Source organism: Gadus macrocephalus, chromosome 2, assembly GCF_031168955.1.
Source record: "Gadus macrocephalus chromosome 2, ASM3116895v1".
Classification (NCBI taxonomy): Eukaryota; Metazoa; Chordata; class Actinopteri; order Gadiformes; family Gadidae; genus Gadus; species Gadus macrocephalus.
This window is the reverse complement of record NC_082383.1, coordinates 19970690-19994758: the sequence shown is the minus strand read 5'-3', so window position 1 is coordinate 19994758 and position 24069 is coordinate 19970690. Positions and strand designations below refer to the sequence as shown.

The window sequence follows — 24069 nt, the reverse complement described above, 5'->3', positions numbered from 1 at the left end:
AGCCTGGAATAACAGGGCATTTTCCTTTAAATTGAATCCAAAATCATCTTATATGTCTCATTTTGGAAACTTTGGTTGGCTTTTATTTTGAAACTCCACATCAGAATGTTCTGAAACTTATTGTGTGACCCCAAGGGGTCTTGAACTATAGCCCTGATGTGAAATTAGGCTGAAATAACAGGGCATTTTCTTTTAAATTGAATCCAAAATCATATGTAATATGTCTCATATTGGAAACTTTGGTTGGCTTTTATTTTGAAACTCCACATCAGAATGTTCTGAAACTTATTGTGGGACCCCATGGGGTCTTGAACTATAAACCTGATGTGAAATGATCCTGAAATAACAGGGCATTTTCTTTTAAATTGAATCCAAAATCATATGTAATATGTCTCATATTGGAAACTTTGGTTGGCTTTTATTTTGAAACTCCACATCAGAATGTTCTGAAACTTCTTGTGTGACCCCATGGTGTCTTGACCAATGATCCTGAAATAACAGGGCATTTTCTTTTAAATGGAATCCAAAATCATCTTATATTTCTCATTTTGGAAAATTTGGTTGACTTTTATTTTGAAAATCCACATCAGAATGTTCTGAAACTTCTTGTGTGACGCCATGGTGTCTTGAACTATAACCCTGATGTGAAATGATCCTGAAATAACAGGGCATTTTCTTTTAAATTGAATCCAAAATCATCTTATATGTCTCATTTTGGAAACTTTGGTTGGCTTTTATTTTGAAACTCCACATCAGAATGTTCTGAAACTTCTTGTGTGACCCCAAGGGGTCTTCACCTATAACCCTGATGTGAAATGAGCCTGAAATAACAGGGCATTTTCTTTTAAATTGAATCCAAAATCATATGTAATATGTCTCATATTGGAAACTTTGGTTGGCTTTTATTTTGAAACTCCACATCAGAATGTTCTGAAGCTTCTTGTGGGACCCCATGGGGTCTTGAACTATAACCCTGAAGTGAAATGAGCCTGAAATAACAGGGCATTTTCTTTTAAATTGAATCCAAAATCATATGTAATATGTCTCATATTGGAAACTTTGGTTGGCTTTTATTTTGAAACTCCACATCAGAATGTTCTGAATCTTCTTGCGTGACCCCATGGGGTCTTGAACTATAACCCTGATGTGAAATGAGCCTGAAATAACAGGGCATTTTCTTTTAAATTGAATCCAAAATCATATGTATTATGTCTCATATTGGAAACTTTGGTTGGCTTTTATTGTGAAACTCCACATCAGAATGTTCTGAAACTTCTTGTGGGACCCCATGGGGTCTTGAACTATAACCCTGAAGTGAAATGAGCCTGAAATAACAGGGCATTGTCTTTTAAATTGAATCCAAAATCATGTTATATGTCTCATATTGGAAACTATGGTTGGTTTTTATTTTGAAACTCCACATCAGAATGTTCTGAAACCTTTTGCGTGACCCCATGGGGTCTTGAACTATAACCCTGAAGTGAAATGATCCTGAAATAACAGGGCATTTTCTTTTAAATTGAATCCAAAATCATATCTAATATGTCTCATATTTGGTGGGCTTTTTTTTTTTAAACTACTCATCAGAATGTCCTGAAACTTCTTGGGTGACCCTGTGGGGTCTTGAACTATCGCCCTGCAGTGAAATGAGCCTGGAATAACAGGGCATTTTCTTTTAAATCGTATCCAAAATCATATATATGTCTCATATTGGAATGTTTGGTGGGATTTTATTTTGAAAGTAAATACCACAACGGCCTTACACTTCCTTTGAAAGTATTTGCTTTTATTGACTTTTTTTTTTTTTATGTACCCGACGAATGCTTTTATTTGAAACTAGTTCTGAGACGCTATTACCGTAATGGCTAGTATATACAGGTACGGCAAAAAACTGAGTCGGCTGGCTTGACCGCCGATCTTGATGAGTCGGCTGGCTTGACCGCAGTCGCGTTTTGCCGAGGCAACGGGCTGAAGCAGTGGAGGCGGCGTCTACCTATATGATGTCTATGCTTTGATCCACATTCAAAACCTGAAACACAAGTCCGGAACCCGGAGGTGATAGGTGGATGTAAATGTGATGAAAACACTCCGCCTACCTTCCTCTTGATTGGTGGAAAGCCGTAGCCTGGAGCCTGCGGGCGGCTGGAAAGGGAGGCCGGCTGCGTCTATGAGTGAAAGCAGCTAGAATGGCATTTAAGCACTAACATGTTGATATAAAAACACACTCAGTACCCTTCATACTCTGAGTGTTGATTCACAATGCGTTTAGCTAACATAGAAAACTATTCAAATTCATACGATTCAATTTCAAACAGCAGAATAAACTGCCTCAGCCATGAATCAATCCAGCACCAAGTGGTCCTGTGATCGGACGTTGTTATGTTCTGATTAATGATCGGTGGGCCGGATCAAGATGATCTGCGGGCCGCCAGTTGAACAGCCCTGATGTATTGGTTGAATCCTCACCTTTTCTTAGAAGGTTGGTGATTTCCATTCTTAAAGTGCCAAGGTGGATCCATAGACCGGTCACTCTTCATGGAGACACAGCTGGGTCCAGGGGAGTCTGCTCTCTCCTGCTGCTCTGGGCTTCAACACACACACACACACACACACACACACACACACACACACACACACACACACACACAGCTTTTACTCAGACTAATGATGGAGTCGTGATGTATCACTGCTGAGCTCTGAGATGGACAACAGTCACAGACAGAGAGATCCTCTTCTTACCTCTTAGCTTTGCTCCGACGGCCATGTTCCCCAGATAGAGTGGTCTTAGAGGTAGGACCCTCCTCCTCTCTCTCCCCATCCATAGTAGACTGGAGACCTGGACACAAACACAACTCATCCATCACTCCATTTGCCTTTTGAACTTTAGCTGTTTATTGAGAGAGAAGATCATTGTGACTGCGTCACACTAAAGCATTATGGACATCATAGACCATCAATATGAAACCAACAACATAACCACACTGCCCTCATTACAGTACAGATGTGTACAGCAGATGACCGATGAATAATTAAACACCTTGGAGACTGTAACTGTGCTTAAACTACAACACAAAAAAGATATACAATAGACTTAAAATGCATTGCGGTACAATTAAAATGTAAAGGGCGTTAGAATAATTTCTCCACTGGAACAAAGTCTGAATTCTGTCACTTTACTGAACCACAGATTCCATATACAGTAAATCAACTGGTGAAGCTCAACACATCGATAGGGCATCCTCTTATGACCAACAAGTCTATTTCTCTCCCTCCATGGCTGTGGTTTAAGCCATAGGAATCGAGTCTAGATCCACAGCAACCCCCCTGTGAAAGTGGTACAGTCCAGCAACATGCTATAAGGTGGATCTATAAAACTGTAAATAACCAGTCAATACGCACAAATATTCAACTTTTTAAAATATCAGCACATTGAAAGGACATCTGTCACAACCTTCTTTTAATTTAGAGTAGCATCAAGACAAACGAATCACTTGAATATTGAACGCAGTGTTCAATTTACCACACGGGTCAGAAAAGCAGTGAAACATGAACTGACGTTGTATTCTCTACAGCAGGGGTCTTCAATGTTTTCCAGGCCAAGGACTCCCTACTTATATATTGTATAAAATTGTGTTTTATATTAAACTGGTCCTATAGTGCCATGAATAAATGTACCTTGTTATTTTGCATTCAATACTAAGATATTCAAATAATACACAGGTTCATATATTCATGTTTTTATTTTTAAAATGAGCAAGGTACAGTGAGTAGGGTAGCCATGCCACTGCCATTCATAAACATAACATAACATAATAAACTGATACCTGCCAAGATCAACAATGTCTGGCAATTGCATGTAATCATGCATAAAAGCTAGCCAGTCCAAATGTGTCAGGTGTTCGCGAGAGACATGCAAACTTACGCTTACCACTTTTGGAAATGCCTTAAATACATTCGGATCGCATGATAGAAATAGATCTATTCCGATTAGAAATAGGATAAAAACTGTCCATGTAAACAAGGCTAGTGTGTTGGATTCATGTTAATGTGTATTTAAAGACATTTCAATTTGTGGAAAAAATTGCGAGGAGAATATGAAAAAAATGTCTGATCAAACAAAACTTTCGCGACCCCCTTGCAGTACCACCGCGGACCCCCTAGGGGTCGCGGACTCCCTGTTGAAGACCTCTGCTCTAAAGTAAACTGTCTTTGTTGATAAGCAATACACGCAGGGCCGCTGCTGGCCGTTTTGGTGCCCTACGCGAGCGGGGGGGGGGAGCCCCTTTTTATATATTAGGTAAAAACATCTAATTTGCCGAATTTGAGTGATAGGTTATACAATTAAGAACGATCAACGGAGGGCCTCTTCATAACTAATTTACATATCTTTTATATATATATATTTTTTTAAACATTTACCAAGATGAGATCAATATCATATACCAGTAACCTAAAGACAATATTAACGGTAGTAAACTGGTTGTTCATTATCATATACCTAACCTAAAGTCAAAATAAACTGTAGTAAATTGTCGACCTACCTTACCTTATCTTTTCCGTGATTAAAATGCGTCCATACGGTATAAAGTTATAAAAGTATAAATTTAAGGGAAGAAACTGAGGTTAAAGAGTTTATAAAACAAGTTAATCAGGTGAAAGGTTTTCAAAGCGGAGAAGAAAAGCTCCCCGCTGCGACGGACCGTTAGATGAGGATGTAACTGAACGAGAGAGAGACGGACAGTCCCACCCCTCTCAGCGCATGTCACTTGATTTCGGGGAAATCAAAGGTTTCACAGCACACACACACACACACACACACACACACACACACACACACACACACACACACACACACACACACACACACACACACACACACACACACACACACACACAGTAGAGTCTGATAACAACCAACTTGTCCAAATGCATGGTGGTATCAATGATAAGGAAGTCCTAATATTAAGAGACAAATAAATAAGAAATTCAAACTCTGCCTTATTCTGGTTCAACATGTCCCCAGGTGTCGTAAACCCTCCTTGTGTTTGACATTTGTATGCATACTGCCAGGAGCAGGGAGAGGTTAGACAGTGTTTAAGGACATATGTGGTAATGGAACAGGGAGGGGTTAGACAGTGTTTAAGGACATATGTGGTAATGGAACAGGTAGGGGTTAGACAGTGTTTAAGGATATATGTGGTAATGGAACAGGTAGGGGTTAGACAGTGTTTAAGGATATATGTGGTAATGGAACAGGGAGGGGTTAGACAGTGTTTAAGGATATATGTGGTAATGGAACAGGTAGGGGTTAGACAGTGTTTAAGGATATATGTGGTAATGGAACAGGTAGGGGTTAGACAGTGTTTAAGGATATATGTGGTAATGGAGCAGGTAGGGGTTGGACAGTGTTTAAGGATATATGTGGTAATGGAACAGGTAGGGGTTAGACAGTGTTTAAGGATATATGTGGTAATGGAGCAGGTAGGGGTTGGACAGTGTTTAAGGATATATGTGGTAATGGAACAGGTAGGGGTTAGACAGTGTTTAAGGATATATGTGGTAATGGAACAGGTAGGGGTTGGACAGTGTTTAAGGATATATGTGGTAATGGAACAGGTAGGGGTTAGACAGTGTTTAAGGATATATGTGGTAATGGAGCAGGGAGGGGTTGGACAGTGTTTAAGGATATATTTTATTCTTTTATTTTATATTTATTATACAGGAAAGTATTAAGAGTAACAAAGGTACAATTTAAAACGGGCCTGTCTCAGTAAAATAGCTGATTTCCAGTAGGTTCCTGATATATGTGGTAATGGAGCAGGTAGGGGTTAGACCGTGTTTAAGGATATATGTGGTGATAGAAAGGGTAGAGGTTTACTTAGGGGGCATCTTGCTCTATAAGATGCTATAGGTTAGGCTGCAGACACTGGGGATCAAACCACCGTTCAGCTGGAACAGGGGCGGAGCGGGGGGGCGGTGGCTTTCGGGACTGAAGCCCAGAATCTCACCTCAAACGCCCTGTATCTTTTTTTTTGTTTGTGAAAAATTACTTTGAAGTTGTTAAAGTACATTAGCTAACAATGGTCACCATTCTTGAGTTTTTTCCCATCTACTCTAGGTTGATTGACCCTGTGCCGACCAACCCAGAGTTTTCGGTTCCACAGCAGCGGTTATGCATTAGTTCAATCAACTCGGGGTTGGTTAACACAGGGTTGTGCGCGTCCACGCCAAACCTAAAAAGACGTGATGTATGGATCATGGAAACCCTGATCGATATGGCGAAACGGGCCGCTTATTTCAATGAAATGGAACTTCAGGTTCTCCTGGGGAGCTATGACGAGGAGAAGGACATTATCACAAGAAAAGGGAAAGCTAAAGCCTCTGCAACCTGGAGAACCAAAGCCTGGCAGCGGATCGCTGACCGCGTAAATGCGTTAGTTACACGTCAAAAGCATGATCCTTAACATTTGAGCCATGAATATATAAATATCCCAGTTAAGCATTCTTAAAGACCCTACCACATAACCCCTTTCTTAAAAAGTATAAAAAACATACAAACTGGTAAGCTTTTCCCACCATCGTATTGTAATTTAAATAACCAAATTTTTTAAGCCAATCGTGAAAAGGCAGACAGTCGGCAGAATGGATCTGGCCCTCAAATTGTCTTGACCCCGGTGGAGGAGCTGTTAATAAACATAAATTCAGGGCGCCCTGGCATGGAGGGGGTACCTGGAGGTACCTACCACCTCAGAGAGTCAGAGGCCATACCCCACTGGTTGAATGTAGGTTTTTGTGTTTTCTTGTATTTTAGATTTTTTTTGCCTTCGAAGTAACACATGCAAACCGTGTGCTTGCCACAGCGCATACTATTCCAAATGTTTATTTTTTTGGTAACTGGGTAGAAAACCTAAAAGTGACAATTCATCAACTTCACAGATCAAGATGGATCAGTGCTTGTAATGAAGCCGCCGGCTACGATCGAACATTCTCCAGTGGATGCAAGTCCGTTAGGACTATTTTATACTTTATGTTGTAAATGCCTCTCGGCATAGTAGCCTACCCAGACAATATTGCTCTTTGTATGATAGGAGGCCGATACAAATCTTGGATGGGTCATCTGAAACGACTGAGATGTGCTCAGCATCTCCAACATTATAGCCTAGATAAAACTACCATTTGAAAAAAACGGAGGGCTACGCAAATAGTCTGGAGTGAACTGAGGCCAGGTCCTCGATTGGTAGTGTTGGCTATGTAAGGCTATATAAATATATCAAAGATTTGCGCGAGAATCTATATCTCTCCACTCCAGCGAAAAGTCATCCGATATGCCAAGATGTCGAGCCGTGGTCTTATCAATCGCTCCCGGTGGATTGCACGTATAATTTGCGTTCCGATATCAGCAGTTCTCTCATCAAAAGGGCATGCCATTCATGTGAACACATGAAATCTGCGGTGAACGCCGGTTGAAATACCCAAAACCGGGTTATGTTTCAAACTTAACCTGCGCAAAACCTGGTCCGACCAGGTTTGATTCAGAGCATATGTTTCTATAGCAACTAACATACCGTGATCCTTTTGGAACAGAAAACCTAGGGTTAAAAAAAAGGCCAACAAAAAAACGAACAAACAAACAAACAAACAATTCTTCTCTGCAATCCTACTTTGAATCTACTGAAAGTTGGTCTCAAATTTATAAGTCTCAATTTTGCCATTGTAGTTTACATAAAAATCTCTAGAATGCAATAGTTAAGTGGTTATTGTTACTTTCCATCAAATAGAATTGTCTTGAGCAGGCACTGCAACTGAAAATGTAGGCTGAGAACTAGAAGGGATTTCCAGCAGGTCACCCTAAAATGGACTAGAATGCAGGAAATTGCTAGCCTGGTCTACCAGACCATCGTACTTCATTTCATTTGTACAGAAGGTCTGGAACTGCTCAATTGACAAACGTTCACTCACTTGGAGGCGGGTGTCTGTAGAAGTTTTAAAATGATTGGATCCGCCCAGTGCCACTCTGGATCTGCCATAACCAATCGCATAGCGTTTGGTCGTGACGTATGTCATGCGACGGGACCGGCTCCTTAACCACTAACGGAGCCAGCTGGAAAATCTAACTTTTCCCGAACCCCGGAGAGAAGCGCCACAACATCATGGCCACCAACAAAACTCTGCAAAGCTTGTTCTTGCTCCGGCTTTAATTGATTGATTTTCGGCAGCGATCCCACAACAGACCGAATAGCTTCTCTCGTATCCTTCTCCATTGTTTTCCTCTGACTACAACTGAAACTGGCGTGCGACCTAGACGTCTTCGTTCTCAGCCACTCCCTCTGTTCGTTGATTGGACCGCCAGAAATCTGGTTTACATGGAACGCATTGACATTAAGCAGACCCAGACCTAGTACTGAAGTGAAATGAAAATTTAGCGGAAGTAGGTAGGTGGGCAGGTGCCAGGCTAGGAAATTGCATCTTAGAAATTAAAACAATTCTGGGGGAGGAGCCCCAGACCCCCCTCAGGGCTAAGCCCCGGATGTACACAAAGCCTGGCTCCCCCCCTGATCATGACTCTCCTTGTGCCTTTATTTCTAAAAGGCGACTAACGACACACTTGGCGACTTATTCAGACCATCAGGGAGAAGGTGAAACCAGGGGCGCAACTGCCTAGTTTCTGGGGGGTATGCCCCCCCCCCTCTCTGTGATCTGGGCACAAATTTGACCTAAAACACACTCTGATATTGAATCAAAAAAATCATTTTGAGTGCACCAGGACAGATATCCGGTGTTTTCTTTAGAGGCAGCCTTTCTAAGATGCGCTGTCAATGTAACATCATACCGTGCTATGAGATCAAGGATACCCAGAAAATGTCCATTTCTAGGATATCCATTTTGTCCCCTCAGTGGCAGGTTTCTTTCTGCAAGGAAGAATATGCAGTCGATCACTCGAGGCAACAGGCTCTCTGCAATTTGCTATCAATAGTTTTACCTAGGCATAAGCGGGATGCCAATTCTTTCCACATCAGATAGGCATTTATGTGGTAACCACTTCTTTCATGGTGCTTCAGTATCTTTGAAAGACACTGCCAGTTATTATACCCCACCACAAGGCGCGTGTCAGCGACTCTAGCTTCACCAAAAAGCTAACATGCAAAACAATAGACTCTGTTAGAACTGTTGGAGTACAGTAACCAATAGGGGTGGGGAAAATGATCGATTCTTCGATGCATCGCAATACTGTGTAGAACGATTTTTGGGATTATTAATTTATTAATTTTTGGATTATTAATCATAATAATAATAATAATACATTTAATTTAGAGGCGCCTTTCAAGACACCCAAGGTCACCTTACAGAGCATATAGTATATATTAACGGAGTTATAAAGTATCAACTTTAAAACTCGGTTTTTACTGGTTCTATTGACATAAAACAAAGACTTGCATAGAGATTGAAGTAAAACAAAATAACCACAAACAAGTTCCTTTATTTTTCTTGTTATGATCCGTTATATTGTAGTCTCCATTCTGATCAGTACACAGTTGCAAGACAACAGTAACCTGTTGTTTTACTAGTAGTAGATTTAGCTAACCTGAATATTTACAAGCCTCCTCTTGATACACTGACATAAAAACAACAGTCTTTCAACCACTTTGAAAAGCTTTCTTTCATCCCTGCACACCCTTTCTCCTTCCCAATCTTTCTTTTTCTATGTTGTGACCCTTTTTCTATGTTGTGACCCTGACCCTTCTTCTCTGCCTCTCAATATTGAGGTACGTGTCATCAGATGACAATGCGGTTCAAATGAAGACACTCTGGCGCTCGCCTCCGGGGCGTGTTCGAGGGGGCACTGGAGCGCTGGGTGGGGAGGAGGGGGGGAGGGAGGCGAAGGAGCGGGGGGGGGCGCCTTATCAGTGACGTCCCTCTGTTACACAAACGCTGTTAAAAACAGAAAATGCAGACACATTTTTTTTTTACTTCCATCGCTTGGCGCCCCCTCTGGTGCAGCGCCCCTATGCGCCGCATATAGTGCATACCCACTTTTTGCGCCACTGGGTGAAACCCATATAAACGCGTGATGGGGTCAGTGGCGAAGCTAGACCTCTTTTGGGTCTAGCTTTTGGGACCTCTCCCATAACTTGCCTTAGTCCACCCTATCGTTTCGTCCTCAAATCTCATATTCAACCTCTTTTTTTTTACACAAGCGATGAGAGAATGGATGCCGTACACTCATGAACAGGCTCAAATGGGCTAGTGAAAGGAATCTCACTATTCCATTTGAATCTCTTACCTCTGATTTGTGGGTGGGCGTCTCCTGTTTGACAAAACCAAAAATGCAGCACGAGCGCGCCTAACATAGTTTCTGCTGTTTTGTCTGTCACAAAGGCTAGCTAGTCTTTATCAGAGAATCCACGATTTCCAGCTGTGTAATAACATGACCAGGTAATAATAATAATATTCATTTTAAAACCTTGAAATAATCTGTCAGAAGTATTAAACGACAGTTGACCACAAGGCGATTCTATCTATGCCTCCTCTTGAATTGCTTCATGTTTTAGTCGGCAGAGGCTTGTAATGCTGCGTAGCATGATAAGCATGATAAGGTGCAAGCTAATTTGGGAATGACAGAAAATTATTGAGAATCACTGGTCTAGAACATGTATGCCTACTTGTTGATTAGCTCGTTGTTATGGCAATGAAAACGCCCTCAGCTGATAAAATAATGCCAGCTTTTTGTTTTTTACTGAAAATTAGCACCCTTTTTCTTTGCATCAGAACAACAAGATTTTTTTGCATCAGAAGATTTATAAAAAAATATTTGTCCCTGAAAGTGAGACAACATAGTTTAGTGCTCCCAAAATAGTGGTCTGTTAATCATAATATTAGGCTAGTACATGTGAAACTTACACAAAGGAAATTTAATATACCTCAAATTTGTTTGTACAGTTCACATCCATGGATTATTCCTTCATCCACACAGTCTTTTTTCCTTTCATCACTTTAGTGATTCAGAACTGCATTTTTTAGCTGACACTGCCAGCTATTGGCTTAGACGTAGGTACAACTTAAGATAGATATAAAGGTCGTGGAATAAAAAAATTTTGGACGGGACTTTATTTACGGTACGTCATAGACCCCTGTGGCTTCCTGGGGTTCAGCCCTCCCAAAAGTCAGAACTTAGAATCGCCCCTGTATGGCGTTATTCATTCCCCTGCTGCTGGCTGCTCAGAGGTATCGCGGTCCACGGCTCTCGTGCCAACAGCGTCGGGGTCTCTCCCTCTCCTTGCGCCGTCCAGGCAGTCAGTGGGCGTGGCTTATGGGGAGGACTCCGCACGAGCAGGAGCGTCACCGTCACCATAGTGATTCACTACAGCGGAACTCCCCCAGTGGGGGTTCAGCTGTACTACATCTATTTTAGATTCACACATCTAAATGGGGTTGACATGTTGACACACGTAGTGTCATGTACGACGATAATGAACACAATCCTAGATGAGCTAGAGAGGAGAGCAGAGGTACGAGAGAGGAGCAGAAGAGAGAGGAGAGGAGAGGAGGAGGAGAGGTGGGGAGGGGAGAGGAGAGGAGAGCAGAGATAAGAGAGAGGAGGAGGACGTGAAGAGAGAGGAGGAGGAGGAGAGAGGAGAGGAGAGGAGAGGAGAGGATTGAGAGGAGAGAAGAGCTGACCAGACAAAGTCACAGTCCTCACACACATGGGGGGAATCTTTAAATGTAGTCATTGTGAGCTTTGTTTAAGCAACACAGTCTCACTCCGTCAAATACCGACAGTTGGCAAGGGCACTTTAGTGTCAGTCGCTGACGGGAAAAGGACCCTTTGGCGTTGTCTGCAGACGGAGAGGGGGTTCATTCACTACAATGTAATGCCATCCCCGGTGATGTTTGTCGTTCAGAGCGGGTGCTCCAGCAGCCCCTTCACTCCCTACGGCTCCAGCGCTATTCCACGATTTGATAATCGACATGAGACCCCTGATTATTTTGTATGTGTGGGAGAGAGAGGAAGAGAGACTACAGATGTTACGTCAATCAACGAAATGACGAACACTGACGAACACAAAAAATGGGCATATCTGGCCGTTTAAACCTTATTTGACAAATCAAATAAATCCTTAACCATTTAATGGAATATTCTTTGTTATTATGAACTAATAGCTGCATGACTAAGATGTTCAGCTCTGTCTCATCAAAAGAGGGGCCCTTATTTCAACACCGGCTGTGATAAACCGCTCATCCATCACAGGCCATTTCAGCATAGATCCTCATCCTCATCCTCATCCGCTTATCCGGGGTCGGGTCGCGGGGGGAGCAGCTCAAGCAGGGGGCCCCAGACTTCCCTTTCCCGGGCCACATTGACCAGCTCTGACGGGGGGATCCCGAGGCGTTCCCAGGCCAGTGTTGGGATATAATCTCTCCACCTAGTCCTGGGTCTTCCCCGAGGTCTCCTCCCCACTGGACGTGCCTGAAACACCTCCCAAGGGAGGCGCCCAGTGGGCATCCTTGCCAGATGCCCGAACCACCTCAGCTGACTCCTTTCTAAGTAAAGGAGCAGCGGCTCTAATCTGAGTTCCTCACGGATGGCTGAGCTTCTCACCCTATCCCTAAGGGAGACGCCAGCCACCCTTCTGAGAAAACTCATCTCGGCCGCTTGTACCCACGATCTCGTCCTTTCGGTCATCCCCCAACCCTCATGACCATAGGTGAGGATAGGAACGAAGATCGACCGGTAGATCGAGAGCTTTGCCTTGCGGCTCAGCTCTCTTTTCGTAACAACGGTGCGGTAAAGCGAACGCAATACCGCCCCCGCTGCTCCGATTCTCTGGCCAATCTCACGCTCCATAGTACCCTCACTCGCGAACAAGACCCCGAGGTACTTGAACTCCTTCACTTGGGCTAAGGACTCATTTCCTACCCGGAGTAAGCAATCCACCGGTTTCCTGCTAAGAGTCATGGGCTCAGATTTAGCGGTGCTGATCCTCATCCCAGCCGCTTCACACTCGGCCGTCAGCCGATCCAGTGAGTGCTGAAGGTCACAGGCCGATGATCCAATGAGGACAACATCATCTGCAAAAAGCAGTGACGAGATCCTCAGACCACCGAACTGCAACCCTTCCCCACCACGACTACGCCTCGATATCCTGTCCATGTATATCACAAACAGGATTGGTGACAAGGCGCAGCCCTGGCGGAGACCAGCACCCACTGAGAACGAAACTGACTGGCTGCCGAGGACGTGAACACAGCTCTCGCTTTGGGAGTACAGAGATTGGATGGCCCTGAGGAGAGACCCCCTTACCATATACTCCCGCAGCAACTCCCACAGTTTCTCCCGGGGGACCCGGTCATACGCCTTCTCCAGATCCACAAAACACATGTAGACCGGATGGGCATACTCCCAGGCCCCCTCCAGGATCCTTGCGAGAGTGAAAAGCTGGTCCGTAGTTCCACGTCCGGGGCGAAAACCGCATTGTTCCTCTTCAATCTGAGGTTCGACGATCGGCCGAACCCTCCTTTCCAGCACCTTGGAGTAGACTTTACCAGGGAGGCTGAGAAGTGTGATACCCCGGTAATAGGCACACACTCTCTGGTCCCCCTTTTTGAACAGGGGAACCACCACCCCGGTTTGCCACTCCTTTGGCACTGTACCCGACTCCCACGCGATGTTGAATAGGCGTGTCAACCATGACAGCCCCTCAACACCCAGAGCCTTCAGCATTTCTGGCTGGATCTCATCAATCCCTGGGGCTTTGCCACCGCAGAGATGTTTGACTACCTCAGTGACCTCCACCAGGGAAATTGACGACGAAACACCATCAACCTCGAGCTCTGCCTCCAACATAGAGGGTGTGTTATTCGGATTCAGGAGATCCTCAAAGTGTTCCTTCCAACGTCCGACAACCTCCTCAGTTGAGGTCAACAGAGTCCCATCCTTACTGTACACGGTTCCCCGGATGGTTCCCCGTTTCCCCCTCCTGAGGTGCCGGATAGTCTTCCAGAAAGACTTTGGTGCCGACCGAAAGTCCTTCTCCAATGCCTCTCCGAACTTCTCCCACACCCGCTGCTTAGCCTCCGACACGGCAGCAGCTGCAGCCCTTCGAGCCTGTCGGTACCCTGCAACCGAGTCAGGAGTCTTCCAGGATATCATATCCCGGAAGGCCTCCTTCTTCAATCGGACGGCTTCCCTGATCACCGGTGTCCACCACGGTGTCCGAGGGTTACCGCCCCTTGAGGAGCCTTAGACCCTGAGGCCACAGCTAGCCACCGCAGCTTCAGCAATGGAGGCTTTGAACACCGCCCACTCCGGCTCAATGCCCCCAACTTCCACAGGAATGCCAGAAAAACTCCGCCGGAGGTGTGAGTTGAAGATACCTAGGACGGGGGCCTCCTCCAGACGGTTGACAGTTCCGCCCCTCTCTTAACCCGAGTGTCCAAAACATGCGGCCTCAGATCAGATGACACGATCACAAAATCGATCATCGATCTTCGGCACTCTGGTACTCTGGTACCAGGTACACTTATGAGCACCCTTATGTTCGAACATGGTGTTCGTTATGGATAATCCATGACTATCACAGAAGTCCAATAACAAACGACCGCTCGGGTTTAGATCAGGGAGGCCGTTCCTCCCCACCACGCCTCTCCAGGTGTCTCCATCGTTGCCCACGTGGGCGTTGAAGTCTCCCAGCAGAACTACGGAGTCCCCTACTGGAGCCCCATACAGGACTCCATTCAGGGTCTCCAAGAAGGCCGAGTACTCTGAACTGCTGTTTGGTGCATACGCACAAACAACAGTCAGAGTTTTCCCCCCTACAACCCTTAGGTGCAGGGAGGCGACCCTCTCGTCTACCGGGGTAAACTCCAACACCGTGGCGCTCAGCCGGGGATTTATGAGTATCCCCACACCCGCCTGGCGCCTCACGCCCTCGGCAACTCCGGAGAAGAATAGAGTCCAACCCTTATCCAGGAGTACGGTACCAGAGCTGAGACTGTGCGTGGAGGTAAGCCCCACCAGATCTAACTGATAGCGCTCCACCTCCCTCACAAGCTCCTGTTCCTTTCCCCACAGCGAGGTGACGTTCCACGTCCCCAGAGCCAGCTTCTGCCGCCCGGGTCTGGTCCGTCGAGACCCCTGACCTTCGCTGCCACCCATGTGGCTGCGCACCCGACCCCAACGGGTCTTCCCACAGGTGGTGGGCCCATGGGATGAAGAGAGGGGGGGTGCCACGTAGTGTGTTCGGGCTGTGCCCGACCGGGCTCCGTGGCAAACCCGGCCACCAGGCGCTCGCCATCGAGCCCTCCGTCTGGGCCTGGCTCCAGACGGGGGCCCCGGGCTTCCTCCGGGCCGGGTCACATCTCTTTTTTCGTTATTCATTGGAGTTTTTTTAACCATTCTTAGTCTGGCCCCTCACCTGAGACCACTCTGCCATGAGAGACCCTACCAGGAGCACAAGGCTCCAGACAACACAGCCCTCAGGTTCACAGGGACACGCAAACCTCTCCACCACGATAAGGTGACGGTTCCAGGAGAGGATCCATCCATAGATATATAGGCTATATTAACTAGATGCCTCGTCCGCGCTGCTGGCCAATGGAGTCGAACGTCACCACTGGCGGCCATTTTACCACAGTAAGCTGCTCAGCCATAACATTGTGTTGGTAGTGCCGCCTGCATCGTGTTGGATCGAGGAACCGCAGGTCTTGGGTCGGGTCTCTACCAACATAGTCAACACAATAACATTAAACACGTAAAAAAATGACAAATCGTTAGCAATTCATTATTCAACGAATAACCACACACACTTTGTAGTCCTTCTACTCTATGAACAACTTTGTTCGAATAACTAAGTAGAACAGTGCACTCTCTCCCGCCCAATGGAAGCATCCATTTTATTTGGCTTATGCGCATATAAAATCAGGAAGATAATGTCACTCCCCTAGGAGGCCAGGCCAGGCTTCTGCACACATCTCTCACCTCGCTCAGGGACACAGTCGTCCTGCCCTTCTTCAGGCCAGAGAAGATGGCCGGCACGGAGAAGCTCACATATATATACTGTATATAAAATTGTATACAACCAATTAACAGTTTATATTATATTCTCTATAATGAAGCACTTAAAGGTAGATGGCTGCTTTGCTTATTGTATGTTTTTTAATGTATCCTTACGATTCTCGCACTTGATTACGATTCACACAACATGATTATTTAATCGATTATTGTAGGTGCCAAAAGAGTAATCTAAATAAATATGCGATGTTAGGTGAACACATCAACACACTATCCTGTCCATAGACGGATTATGACATATCGGGCCCCTGGGCACGTGGACTCCACAGGCCCCCCCCCCCCTTCCAACATAAACACACGCACCCAGAATACACACACACTTATTGGCGATAATAAGTCATTGGCCTATACCTGCAACTCAGCAGGATTTGTAGCACAGGAAAGGCAACCTCACATTAATTATTACCAATAAATGCATCTTTATTTAACCAAAACAGGATGAAAAATATATATAATTGATGCAATTTTTGGCGATTTGAACGAATTCCGAATGCACCGTTTTCAACCACAAATAAAAACGACTTAAAGCAACTCAATGCGAACAGTTCCTTACATTAAATGACAGTAATGCATTTCACCTATGAAATGCATTTTTTCCGGGCTCTGTTCCGTGCGAAATCCTCCATGATGTCTGGTGGTGGTAGCGGCACGTTAATATTTTTGCCAGCTCGTTGCTCTTCATCTCCCGTAGCAACAGGCTCCTGAGCTTCTACAGTAGATTGTATGTTTTTTTTAAAAAAATTGGGAAATACGAGGTACATTTTGCAAGGCGGCAGTTTCTCTTGTTTCTTTTTCTTTTTTTAATTTTCGCTTCAACGCTCCACTTAGAGTTCGCCGTTGCTCCATGTTTAAATGACAGTGACTTGTTCGTGACCGGTCTCAAATTCACAAACTGAAATAGTGCCCCCTGGTGATCTTGTTATTAATTTATTTACTCAGTAGTAATAGGCCTACTATTGCTGTTTTCGCTTGAATTTTTGTATTTCTCTGCTGATTGCTTCGACAATGCAACATTAAAAGTTACTAACAGTGGGGTCCAGGGCCCCACCGTTAGTAACTTGTGGGTCCAGGGCCCCACTGTTAGTAACTTGTGGGGCCCTGGGCCCCACTGTTAGTAACTTGTGGGGTAGTTAGTAACTGTTAGCCTAACTTGTGGGGCGGCTCAAGGGGGCCCAAGGGCCCCCCTGAGCCCTTGGGCCCCTGGGCATGTGCCCGGTGTGCTCGTGCAGTAATCCACCCATGATCCTGTCCACTCAATCCCACGTTACTGTGAGGCTTCTTAAACTTCTGCATTTCTGATCCAGGATCGGTGGGTACTCACTTATCTTCGTTGTCTGACATGATGATGTGAAATAATCGACAATAGGTCTTTTGGTAGACTTATTTCCTGGCTTAATTACAGAGTGATGTGTTTCCCTGTATGCTGGACTTGCTTTCAGGACTTCCGGTGCAGGCGCTGCAACTCTGTATTACGTCCGTAGACTCCTGAGAACCTCTCTTAATGGTTCCGCTTCGTGCGCAGTTCCTCAACAAATTCTACATTCATTCATGAGCATTAATTTCTGAAAATATTTATTGAATAAATAGTGCAGAAAAGTACTGAATCTGTGGGCATATTTTGAATGCATACATTTTATTTAATAAATTGCATTTTCTATACCGCTAAGTATGATTTGGATGAGGACCATTATCATTTTGGTCATGAGGACAAAACCTGCTTAAAAATGCAGTGTTGTATCTCCACATAACTTAAATCCCCTGATGATCGAAATATTGAATGGATCACGTATGATTATTCTCTTAAAGTGCAGAACACAGTCAGGTGTTCTGGACATATTTCAGTTCAGTTCTTCTTGTCCTTGGATTCTTGGGCGCCTAGCATCCGAAACACTTTCATGGGCTTGAACTTTCCTTTGGATTTCTTCAGCTCACTGAGTCCCCTTTTCTGGAATTCTGAAAACAAACATGCAGCAAAGACCACTGTTATAAATATAACAATCATAAAATAAAGGTTTCTATATTTTATTTAGAGGTATGCCATTTGTAGCACACGTCAACATCACTTGATAAAGATCACCGTGAATGTCACTGAATTTGTGGCAAAAATGTATTTGGCAGGCTAGTTCAAAATCGGACTCAGAGATATGAACGCACTGGCATTGACTCGGAGTAGTCAACTGTATGTAGCATAAGCCTTATAAACATAATTCAGCCCACCTTGGTTTTTCATGGCTCCCAGCACAGAATCGTCTTCTTTTTCCCTGGAAAGAAAAACAACACCTTCAAAATAGTTTCTCCGCACCCATTGTACACATTTTATATTAGGTCTTAATATCGTACATATTTTATTCCTAGGTCCTTTATTATTCATATATGTTTACTGTTATTTTTTAATGTGCAAACTTAACGTTAAATACAACAGTTTCATTCAGATGTCACTTTCACTTGAGTACTAAAACATGAAGTCGCTTTCACTTTCACTTTCAAGTGACTGCCTCAGTAAAACAGCTCAGTGTTAAGTCTGTCACCTTTGGCGGTCTTCATCCAGGCTGCTGATGATCGCGTTGCGCTGCTCAATGACGGCCACCAGATCCTCCATCATCTTCTGCTCCTGGGCCTCTTCCTCAGCATTCCACTCACTCTCTGTCCAACACACACACACACACACACACACACCGTCCAACACACACACACACACACACACACACACACACACACACACACACACACACACACACACACACACACACACACACACACACACTTTAAACGGTGACCCTATCTAAAGGAACGCATCAGGAATAGAGTGTTACCTGCTACCGGGAGATGACCTGTTTTACTGTACTTAGTTGTATATTATTCAGTAACTACAGTATAAGTCAGTCAGACAGACAGTTAGACGTGGTCGTCAGCTCCAGGTGAGGGCGGAGCGTCTCACCTGGTTTGATGAGCAGACATCGGAGCTTGTACTCCAGGTCAGCTTGCCTCTCCTCCAGCGTCTTCTGCTCTGTCCTGGAAACACAGCCACATAGAACACACACAAACCCTTCAGCCACCACACACAACCCCTCAGTGAGTGGTCCCGGTTTGATGAGCCATGTTTGTTACTTACAGTTGGGTGATCTCCGCCTCTCTGCGTAACAGCGTCTGTTTCTCCTGGATCAGAGCCATCCAGTCCGTCAGCATGGCCTCCTCTTCCTTTTCTTTAGATTCCATATAGACAATTATTAATAAAAGGCCTGCTATTTTGTCAGCATAAACACATTTATTTGTCAAGCCCTTTTTGTTACTTTGAGCAACTTCTTTAGCACATTTGACAAGAACGCAAACTAAACATTGAAACCCATAAAATAATATATAGATATTTAAAGTAACTATAAAACAAATATATAAAGTTGTCTTTACAATTTCCCTTAGCAGAATTACTTTATCTCATGCTGCACTTGGAGTTAGTAAACAGTGGTACCATCTAAAGCCCCAGTTCTTCAACGCCCTCCTACCCACTACAATATACTATACGGGGAGTGGCTCTAGTAGCTCAAATACTAGGGCCTTCTGGTGGAAATGCCCCTGGTTTGACTACACACTATAAAACACACTATTTCTGCAGTCTCTCAGCTTGCTCTCCAGCTGCGCGCCGCACAACTCCAGCTCCTCCAGTCGCGTGCTGACCTCTTCCAGCTCCCCCTGCAGGTCGTCAGTGGGAACGCATGCATCAGTTCGTACCTGAAATCATTCCTTTAACCGTTAATACTCCGTACAAATGGGACACACACATGCATTACAAAACAAACAAGAACAAAACGTGTCTTTATGGGAAATAAAAATGTTTGTTCTCTTAAATAGTGCTTTGTAGATTAAAAATTAGCAGTACGATTTAAATTACTTAGAATTAATTTAGCCATCCAGCAGCTATTGGGGAGTAAAAATGCTCTGTGAGAATAACAGTTGAGAAATTTCGATTTTAGACTGCTCTTGTTTAATTTCTGACACAAACAGGGCATCTCTTCTGAGTGCTTTGTCCTTAAAGTGTCTTTATAACTGCTTTGATCCACATTCAAAACCTGAAACACAAGTCCGGAACCCGGAGGTTATAGGTGGAGGTAAATGTGATGAACACACTCCGCCTACCTTCCTCTTGATTGGTGGAAAGCCGTAGCCTGGAGCCTGCGGGCGGCTGGAGAGGGAGGCCTGCATCGTGTTGGATCGAGGAACTGCAGGTCTTGGGTCGGGTCTCTACCAACATAGTCAACACAATAACATTAAACACATCAAAAAATGACAAATCTTTCAGCAATTCATTATTCAACTAATAACCACACACACTTTGTAGTCCTTCTACACTATGAACAACTTTGTTCGAATGACTAAGTAGAACAGTGCACTCTCTCCCGCCCAATGGAAGCATCCATTTTATTTGGCTTATACACATATAAAATCAGGAAGATAATGTCACTCCCCTAGGAGGCCAGGCCGGGCTTCTGCACACATCTCTCACCTCGCTCAGGGACAGAGTCGTCCTGCCCTTCTTCAGGCCAGAGAAGATGGCCGGCACGGAGAAGCTCTTGGGGATGGAGGAGAGTCCAGGGGTTGCGGCAAACGCACCTGCGCACGCAGACTCCATCAAGCCCCCCACAGCAGGGCACTCACCCAGTACGCCCGGTACCTCAGGACTGTCTCCAATGTCCGCTGAACGGCCCTGTCCGACAAAACTAGCCACATCAACACCTCTAGATAAGCCACCCAAGTTGTCAGACTGCATTAAGTCTGGTTTGCCGAGCCGGCTGCCTATAGCAGGAAGATGAGAAGAACCAAGTGGATTAGCACCTGGTAGTCCGCTACTCAAAGGGCCACCCGCTAATCCAGGACTACTTGATAGAGCCATCAAGGTAGCTTGTCCCGCCGCCTCAGGCAACCCCAGTTCGATAGCTAAACCAGATAATCCCATTGGTACCTCAATGGGAGCAGGTAGACCTCTTTGGGCTGTTATATCCGCTCCCCTATCAATGGGCAATCCACATAAAGCATTCCCCAAGTCTGGTACCCCAGGAACCTCGCAACCTATGTCTGCAAAACTCCCTAGTCCTCCAGAACTAGCCGGAGCAGGTGGTCTGTACCCACTAGCTGAGCCACGGAGGCTAATCGTTCCTGCAAAGTCTGGCCTCCCACGCCCCCCTGCTGTGTCTGCCCCACCACCCGTGGCCCCTGCCTCTGGCACAGTCAGAGAACCAGGTGGATGAGCTCCTTCTACTGGTCCGCTCAGAGGGCCATCCTGGGTTGAGCTACCCAAACCAGGAGCGTTTGAGGAATCCATCGAGGCCGGTGCCATGGGCGAGGCTATGCTGCTAGTACTGGCTACATTAACCGCATTCGACCCATCCGTTGAGCTTGGCTGGCCCGCAACACCCGACTTTTCTTTGGCGGGACTGGGGGCTTTCCTCGATTGGCTGGTGGGCTCGGAGCGCTTGGTTTGATTGGCTGGCTGTTTAGAAGCCTTTCGTCCAGCAATGTAGTTAGCCACCTTGTGGGCTTCGGCAAAGGGGTTGGGCGGGGCGACCCTGGCCTTGAACCATCCTCTGTGGTGGCCGGGCAGAGAGCTGGCCCATGGAGGGGTGAATGGAGACGGTGCAGGAGGAAGCTGGGTCCAGGGACCTGGATGGACCATGGTCATCCATGGGTGCCTGCTTTTAGCTTTCAGGCTAGCGCAGCAAGGAAATGGGCGAGAAGGCCAGGATTAAGGTGCATAATAGGAATGTAGTTAGTAGACGATAAACAATTTCTCATCACTTCGTTTTTCAGGAAAAGGTATAAGGTCCTGCCCCCTCCAGGTTGGCTGACTCTTTTATTCCTTTTACTTATTATTTATTCTCACTTTATTTATTCTACTCACACAAATAAAGATGACTGGACTCCCGCAATCAGATAATCACTGAGTTGGAAATATACACTTTCAAAACTTTTGATTTCATTTAAATGTATTTCGTAAAAAACACGGTCTAAACAATAACAAATGTATAACTGCTTACGTGGGATGAGGAGGGGTTGTAGGTTGGTTTGGATGGGATGAATTATCTGTACAGAAGGAAAGATAAAAAGGCAAACATTGAGTTTGAGCATCCACATTAAATGTACACTGAGTCTCCAGCGTCCGGCTCACAGGCGGCCCACCCACCTGGAGGAGGTGGGATCCCTCTGGGGGGTCTTTTGGTCCTGGGGGCGGGAACTGGAGGCACGGTAACGGGAGGCGTGGTAACGGGAGGCATGGTAACGGGAGGCGTGGTAACGGGAGGCGTGGTAACGGGAGGCGTGGTAACGGGAGGCATGGTAACGGGAGGCATGGTAGCCGGAGGCATGGTAACGGGAGGCCCGGGAACGGGAGGCCCGGGAACGGGAGGCGCTGGCGGCTTCGACATGCTTGACGTCGTTATGGCGACGACCCTCCACGGTGGGTTCCGGGCGATAACGGGAGTTTAACTCGCAACCTTCCCCGTGTGATGTAAACTCCGGGCCCGCGATCCACAATGTCTCCTCAGTGGCTGTCCGCAAAACTGTGGTAGGAGTTGACCTCTTCACCTTGACCTTTGACCTGAGAGGACGCAGAATATTACTGATGTTTTTAAAAAAGTAATTACAGTGAATACAGATAAATGTATTCACTGATACATGATATAATCATTCAGGAGCAGGCAGGCAAGATGCCTACATGTAGGCTGTTGTCAGTCGGAATAAATTCCAGGTCCTCATAATTGTTCTAACAGAGTAAGGAAATGCTTGATGCACAAGAAAAGTAATGACCCTAATCCTTTCGAGTTAAAAAACAACCCAACCAAAACGAATTGCTTGCTTCAAAATAAAAGTCCCCTTTGGTTATCATCCGATCTCTTTCTGTGTTTTACCTGAAGTGTGGTGGCCGTCTATCCACAAGGTTCTCCAGGGGGTCCTGCTCGGCAGAGCGTCCGTCGGCTCTATGGGAGGGAGCGGTCTGGCAGGTTCCAGAGCTCCGGGGAGGAGGAGGAGACAGCCTGGTGTGTTGACACTGGGAGTGGAAGCGTTTACCCAGGAGCACCATTTTAATTCTCAATTATGCATTTTCCTTGGTTGATGTACTATAAATGCTTGCAAAGTTGACATGCTCTTGTTTCATGTATAAATATCCTTCTAAATATATCATATCAAACCGAGTTGGTCATCTTCATTACATAACTATTGCTCAGTGACATGGGGGGAGGGGGGGGGGGTCTTAATTTGCTTGCCCATCACAAGGTCTGTGCACGGCCCTGCTGATTAGGTTAAACAGAACCTGAGACCCTTTCTAATAGAATTGAATGGGATCAGGATCTCCTCTGTGTAACTCTTGAGCTGAAGCACTACATTCAGCTATACAGAGTTGAAGTGACGTGTAAGGCCTCACACAAACAGTTGTTCATGCATTATACACTAGATATGCAGACAAAACCAGTGCCATATACAACAGAAATCCGGGTTTAGTTCGGAATTGAGGGTTCAGGGGTCAGATGGTCCACTTACGGTAGATATGGTCTGTGGGTCTGGATTGTTGACCAGAAGAAAGCCGGAACGCCAGCGGGTCCATCTCCTGAGGGGGATTAGTCATCATGAGATTAACCTGCAGACAGAGAGCAATGCATTGATGGGTTCAGGGGTCGCGGTGTTGGTAAACAACACCGCCTCCTTGAGAGATGGTCGCAGAACGTTAAAAACTCCTCTTCATGTCTCAATAACAGTCAAGTCTCCAGAAAACGATGCACAGGTGGTCGACTTTCTCGCCCTTAATACAAATTTACTGTGATTTAAACTTGCAAAATAAAACGACCGCTCACTAGAAAAAGTCCGTTGCACGGTTGTTTGTCCACAACTCTGCTGAAGCCATGCTGAACACCGTCTTCCTCAAATCCATTAACATATGAGAATCATAGAGAGACATGCATCGAAAAAGATATTACATATCCATTAAATGGGCCAGGTAATGTGGCTCTGCAGCT

The 24069-nt window shown here is 45.4% G+C and overlaps 1 protein-coding gene across 3 annotated transcripts; it reads right to left on the bottom strand.

Moving 5' to 3' along the window:
- Positions 1–1809: 1809 nt before the first annotated feature.
- On the bottom strand, positions 1810–24044 carry LOC132452306 (MICAL-like protein 1). Of its 3 annotated transcripts, XM_060044863.1 has the most exons (13): positions 23908–24044; positions 23597–23693; positions 22966–23105; positions 22242–22655; positions 22096–22141; positions 20568–21768; positions 20201–20305; positions 19669–19795; positions 19182–19272; positions 19008–19081; positions 18598–18712; positions 18287–18330; positions 17683–18022 (listed from the first exon to the last, which is right to left on the bottom strand). In XM_060044863.1, exons 4-13 carry the CDS (start codon positions 22480–22482, stop codon positions 17913–17915), a joined length of 2154 nt encoding a protein of 717 aa, XP_059900846.1. In that variant the 5' UTR covers positions 22483–22655; positions 22966–23105; positions 23597–23693; positions 23908–24044; the 3' UTR covers positions 17683–17912. The 3 variants fall into 3 exon arrangements, with proteins under 3 accessions (XP_059900864.1, XP_059900846.1, XP_059900856.1); XM_060044873.1 differs by having other exon boundaries at positions 19669–19756; positions 23597–24044; XM_060044881.1 differs by lacking the exons at positions 17683–18022; positions 18287–18330; positions 18598–18712; ... (2 more) ...; positions 19669–19795; positions 20201–20305 and adding exons at positions 1810–2157; positions 15672–15715 and having other exon boundaries at positions 23597–24044.
- Positions 24045–24069: the final 25 nt, after the last annotated feature.